The sequence below is a fragment of the Camelus bactrianus genome, chromosome 6 (genome assembly GCF_048773025.1).
Source record: "Camelus bactrianus isolate YW-2024 breed Bactrian camel chromosome 6, ASM4877302v1, whole genome shotgun sequence".
Lineage (NCBI taxonomy): Eukaryota > Metazoa > Chordata > Mammalia > Artiodactyla > Camelidae > Camelus > Camelus bactrianus.
Genome location: NC_133544.1, coordinates 69,545,787 through 69,551,786, shown reverse-complemented (window position 1 = coordinate 69,551,786; position 6,000 = coordinate 69,545,787). Strand labels below are relative to the sequence as shown.

The 6,000-nt window shown below is 55.9% G+C and overlaps 1 protein-coding gene across 9 annotated transcripts in view; it reads left to right on the top strand.

Moving 5' to 3' along the window:
• The first annotated feature begins 278 nt into the window (after positions 1–278).
• The window catches only part of MEIS2 (Meis homeobox 2), a 195,622-nt gene continuing 189,900 nt past the window's right edge, over positions 279–6,000 (top strand). For 3 of the 9 annotated variants that reach the window (XM_010965117.3, XM_010965116.3, XM_010965119.3), the window contains exons 1-4: positions 280–1,386; positions 2,651–2,883; positions 4,413–4,554; positions 5,270–5,320. In XM_010965117.3, the coding sequence (XP_010963419.1) occupies positions 1,375–1,386; positions 2,651–2,883; positions 4,413–4,554; positions 5,270–5,320 (438 nt within the window). In that variant the 5' untranslated portion in view covers positions 280–1,374. Of the gene's footprint in view, positions 1,387–1,807; positions 1,957–2,040; positions 2,884–4,412; positions 4,555–5,269; positions 5,321–6,000 lie in introns of those variants that run through there. The other 6 variants (XM_045524221.2, XM_045524225.2, XM_045524224.2 and 3 more) reach the window with 4 other exon arrangements.

The following is a 6,000-nucleotide window of genomic DNA, read 5'->3' as shown; positions in this document are numbered from 1 at the left end:
TACTTTCCCTGTGGTTTTCTGCAGTTTTCCTCTCTGCGCTTTCCCTGTCTTCATTCTCATTCTCTCTCCCTCTTTCCTCACGTGCGCGCGCGCGCGCGCGAACACATACACACACACACACACACACACACACACACTTCTCTTCCTCCCTCCTTCCTCCCCCTCCCCCCGCGCCGTCCCCGCGGAGGAGCAGCTTCGCTGATTTGCTCAGGTCTGCTGGGCTCCTGCCTCCCCTCCCCCTCCCGCCCCCCGCCTCCCCCGCCCCCCCAACCGGGGCCGTCCGATCGCACTCGCTGCATATCAGAGGCTCGGCGCGGCGCGCTCCTCCTCGCTCCCGCTCCCCACTCCCGGGATGTGTCTCCGCCGTACGACGGGCTATGGCCACCACGACTTCCGGGTTCCGTCATTTCGTTCTCCCGCCGCCGACCCGCGCCGCCAAACTGAGGCTCTTCTATAAGCCAGGCAGCAGCCAACCTGCCAACACCTACTGACACTCACTCATCTCCCAGAGAGAGAAAGAGAGCGAGAGAGAGCGAGCGCGAGAGAGCGAGCGCGAGTGAGAGCGAGCGAGCGAGAGAGGGAGAGACAAAATACCTACCAGGAAAGGGGGGGAGGAAGTCCAATTTTTGCAAACTATTCATTTTTTTTCTTGATTCCCCCCCCCCTGCTTTCTTCGAACGATACTTTAAAGAGAGAGGGTCGTATTATAGATACCGCGGGGGCAAAGCTAAAAGAGGGGGGAGGGGGAGGAAAAAAATTCAAGAAGCAGAAACCCCTCGCGGAGTTATACTGGAAGAAAAAAACGGGTCTGAAAGATTCCTCCTCTTCATCATCATCAACCATCATTCATTCACTACCTTGACATTCCGGGCTTTGATTGACAGCTGGAGTGGCAAAAAGCCATGAAACACGACAGTTCGGTTACATGTGGGCTGCTGACGGGCCGCTCGTAACCTTCAGTTCGGGGGCTTGACAATTTTTTTTTTCTTCTTTTTCTTCTTCTTTTTCTTTTCTTTTTTTTTTTTTTTTTTTTCCAACTGAGGGGAAGAGAAGAGAAAGAGGGGGAAAGGAGGACCGAAGAGGAGGAGGAGGGGAGGGGGAGGAGGAGGAGGTGGAGGAGGAGGAGGAAGATCAGGAGGAGGAGGAAGAAGAGGAAAAAAGAGAAAAAGAAGAAATATCACAGGAAAAAAAAAACTCTTCGTTGTCTTGCCTGGGCTTTTTTTTTTTTTCCCCTAAAAATAACATTTTGGAGAATTGGGAGAAGTCTCCTTGGTTTGGAAAAAAAATAAGGAATCTTCAGCCTAGATCACTTTCTTATCCGGACTGGGATATTAAATATACGACACATCCAGGAGTTTATTGGAGCGCAGACTGATGGCGCAAAGGGTAGGTTTAAATCTCCAACACTTACCTAGATATAAATCCTCTCCTAAGAGGGGCCTGTCCCGATGCCTCCTCTCCCTTCAACGCTGCTGCTGCTGCTCGCTGCTTGATGATGGCGGCCAGTATTTAAAAAAATAGCAGCAAAATTATTCATCGGCTTCTTTTCCCCCCCGTGCCTCTGCGTGTGTGCGAGTGTGTGTGCGTGCGTGTGTGCGTGTCTGGGCGCGCGTGTTTCAGCGCTGTGCGAGCGGGCGGGCGGCGAGTGCGTGTGAGTGGTGTGTGTGTGTGTGTGCGCGAGTGCAATTGTTACACGCTTTCGCCTCGCTCCAGCTTTTACCCCAGCAGCGCGATTCCCCCGGTTCTCCTGCTGCCGCCGCTGCCGCTGCTGCGCCGCTGCCGCCGCTGCTCCCGCGGCTCGGGGCGGGCACCGGCTGCGTAGGAGCCGCCGCCGGGGCCGCCGCTGGGGCCGCGCTGCCGCAGCCGCTGCGCCGCCGCCTAGACTAGCCTGGGCTGCTTGTTTTGTCTCTGAAATTGACAAGGACGCAGGGAATCCGCTGCTAAATAATGTTTCTGGTAACTTTCACGTTATTCCCCCCACCCCCTCCACCCTCCGCTCCCTGCCCCGGGGGAGGCACTGGCCCCAGTCTTCCCTCGTCCTCGGCGTTCTCGTCCTGATTCTTAGCGTTTTTCTTCTCTTTATTTTGTTTCATTTCGCCTTTTGATTTATTGGATCCTCTGGAGAAGGCGAAGGGGGGTTAGGGGTGGGATCCGGGGCTTCCTCCTCACACTAACTCCACTTCTCCCTCGGTTGGCTCGCTACGGTTCTGCTGCCTCCGGCCCGAGCGGGACCTCCTGGCGCCCCCTCTGTCCCCGGCCTCACCACCCCCTCTCTCTGCTCTAAACGCTGCCCTCGGCTCATATTTTTTTTTTCATTTTTAAAATTTAAAAACATTTCCCTTTCCCCCCACAACTTTCAACTCCGTTGTTTCGGATGGTTTGGTTTCTGTGTTCAACTCGTGCTCGGTACTTTTCTCATTTCTGACTTTGTTTTTATTTTTATTTTCCTCTTTCTCTCGCTTCTTCCTCCCTCCCTCTCACCGCCCCCTCCTCCTCTCTCTTCTTCCCTTCGTCTTTCTCCGTCTCTTGTCTCTATTCCTTCCCCACTTCTCTTCTCGCTCTCTTCTCCCTGCTTCTTTTCCTATCCCCCCTCGGCTCTCCTCGCTCTCTCACCTCCTGCGTCCCCCGCCCCTTTGCCGGGTTCTGACAGTACGATGAGCTGCCCCATTACGGCGGGATGGACGGAGTAGGGGTGCCTGCTTCCATGTATGGAGACCCTCACGCGCCTCGGCCGATCCCCCCGGTTCACCACCTGAACCACGGGCCGCCGCTCCACGCCACGCAGCACTACGGCGCTCACGCCCCGCACCCCAATGTCATGCCGGCCAGCATGGGATCCGCTGTCAATGACGCCTTGAAGCGGGACAAGGATGCGATCTACGGGTAAACCACCCCCCCCCCCGCCCCGACCCAGCATACTGTGTGTGTGAGTGCGAGTGTGTGTCTGTCTCTGTGGGAGATGAGGAGGTGGACGGCTAAGTGGGGTGTTATTTCTCCTTAGCGTAGGGGGGCGGGAACCTCTTGCCTTAGGAAAAGGCAGTGAAGGGGGCCTGCTCTTCTGCCCCTTGAGTGTAAGTCCCGGGAAGATATGGCTTCCTCCACCCCCACGGCCCAGTCACGCCGGACCCCATAACCGGGAGTGACTGAGTCCTCAGAATCTTGCCAGAGCCTTCTCCCCAAGGACGGGATTCCTGGCCAAAGGACGCAGAGCTGGTCCTTCCAGGCCCCCTAACAGAGGCCCTGGCGACGGAGAAAGTTTCCTGCCGATGAGGAGCAACTTTTTTTCCTTTTCTTTTCTGTTTCCTACCGAGTCTGGGAGTCACTAAAAGCAGCTTGAGCTAGGATCAGGGCTGCTCCTGTCGGCCAGGAAGTCCTAATCACCCACTTCTTAATTCTCTGTAAATAAAGGGGGCAGACCCTGAAGTGCAGCGGGGTGGAAGGGACTGCAGCTTGCATAGGGCGGCTCTTAGGGGGAGTAAGGGAGATGGCTGGAAATTATTTTAAATTCTGAGAGAACTCGGGGAAGGATGGGGGTGCACAATCCAAACGTGTACCACTCAGGCTCTCCTAGCTGAGGGTAGGTGGGGAAGGCTGTGGGTTGCCAAGGGGAGGGGACAGTGGGTAAACAGCCACTGTGCCTGAAGCCAGAGGCCGCAAGCATCCCGAAGTGTAGCTAAACCGCCTGGAGGAACACAAAGGGCAGGCGCGCGCACACACTTCCAAGTTTTAACACTCGATTTATTTATTTTTGCCTGCTGGAGAAATGTGGTCTTTGGAAGGAAGCTCTTTAGCGTGTACCATTCCTAATATTTTGGCCCCTACACCCGGGCTTTACTAAAGGTGGTGAAAACAAGTTTGTAAGGCAAGGGGGTGGAGAGGTTAGGAGAGCACTCTCCGATTTAGACTGAGGAAATATCACTTGGGGTGTGTGTGTGTGTAGGTGAAGCCTTGGGCCTCCTCTGAAGTGCCCTTTAAAATGAGGAGTTAAAGCAATTTGGGGTTTCACAGAGTATTCCTCTCTTGGGAGGTCAGGGCTGGGTCTCAGGGGCTGGTTTGGCGGCCCTGTAGTGTGGGGAGTGGGTCTGAATCAACTCCGGGCTCCAGGCTGCCTGAGCTTCTTGGATGTTTCACTACGTTCCAACCGAGGCTTTTTTTACTTGGCAGGCTAAAGGGGCCAGGGGCTTCTCCGACCAGATCTGAGGGCGTCCTGAGCTGAGGGAGAGGGCCAGGCCGTTTTTCCTTTCTGTTTCTGGCCAGGCTCGGCTGGCTGAGGAAGGATTTAAAAGTGTGATGTGTGCCTGCTGTATTAAAGAAGGAATCCGAACCCTCCAAACTTGTTGATTACAGTTCTTGCTCCTTCCCCTCTGCACCCCGTCTCCGTGTGTGTGTCTCTGCGTGGCGCTGCCCGTTAGGCACCCGTTGTTTCCTCTGTTAGCTCTGGTCTTTGAGAAGTGCGAGCTGGCGACCTGCACTCCCCGGGAACCCGGAGTGGCTGGCGGAGACGTCTGCTCCTCCGACTCCTTCAACGAGGACATCGCGGTCTTCGCCAAGCAGGTCCAACCTTCTTGACCCACTCAGCCTCCTGCAGCCCCTCACTCCCCCTCCCCTTTCCTCAGAGCTTTACTTGAAAGAGGAGGAAGAGGCAGGGACACCCGATCTGTTCCTCCGGCCCAGTCCGCGCTCTACGCCTCCTCCCCATCCCTGAGCCTGGAGGCGAACTGGGAGAGGAGATAAATATGGGTGTTTGTTTTTCCCCCCAGCCAGGAATACAGGGGCTCGACCCTCGAATTAAAGTTGACCTGCTCCTAATCTGGGGCTTGGCCTTTTCCCCTGCCAGCAGCTACTTGAACAAGAATTGGGGATAGGGGCTTTGAGGGCCCCGAGAGTGCCCGACCGGGAGGGAAGGAAGCTGGGCGCCTCTGGGGCCGTCGGCGCCGGGCGGGGAGGTGAGGAAGGCTGCGAACCACAGCCCTGTGGACGTCAGGATAAGGGGGTACTCGGGCCAGAGAACGGCCCTGAGTTCTCGGCTACAGCTTAGCGGTTCCAGGTACCCCTCGATGGGGCCAGAACCAGAAGGCCCTGATTCTTTTTCAACCTACCCCACTATTTTAAGGCACCAGTTTTTCATGTATTTTACGAGCCCCTCTCCTCTTCTCCGCCACTACTCCCTCCACCATCCCCAGTCACGCACTACAGTTTAGTCGGTGACAGGGTTTTTCTTCTTTTAAATGGGGTGGTAATTCATGCTGACTTTCTCTGCTTCCTATAGGTTCGCGCCGAAAAGCCACTTTTCTCCTCAAACCCAGAGTTGGACAATTTGGTAAGGCTTACTGTTTCTTACCTTTCCCCAGCCTGGGCCCCCTCCCTTGCCCAGAAGCACCCGCTTTTCCCGAGCTCCGGGAAGTTCGAGCAGAGCCCCCTTTTGAAGCTCAAGAGAGACGGGGAGGAAGGGAACAACCTAGAGCCCCCGCTGGGGAGCTGGGAGTGAGGGGCGGGTTGGACGTCAGGGCTAGCGGAGCCCAGGGAGGCTGCGAGCGGGGACACGGCGCCGAGGGCGCGAGCAGGGGATGCGCCCCAGGTCTCGGCCCCAGGAGTGAGGCGGCGAGAAGTGAGTTATTTCCTCTTTTTGCCGGGGCAGGCGGCCGAGCCCGGGGCAGCTAACCCGAAGGAAGTAACCGCTGGCGCGGCGGAGGGCGGGCCGCGAAGGGTGTGTGTTTGGGAGGGGGGGGGGGTGAGGGGCAGGCCAGCGCAGGCCACTTTTTAGGTGCGATTCTTTTGCTAATTTGCACAATTTCAATATTAAAAGTACTTAAATCCGCTTTCAAAGGCCCAGCCTCACCATTCATCTTGAGTATTTCCTTCTTTAGTAAGGACGGATTTCGCGGGGTGTGCTGTTCTACAAAGCTTTTTCTCTCCATAGAAGCGACTTTTTTCTTTCTTTCTTTCTTTTCTTTCTTCTTCTTCTTCTTTTTAAAATTTGGCCTGAGGTCGAGGGAGGGG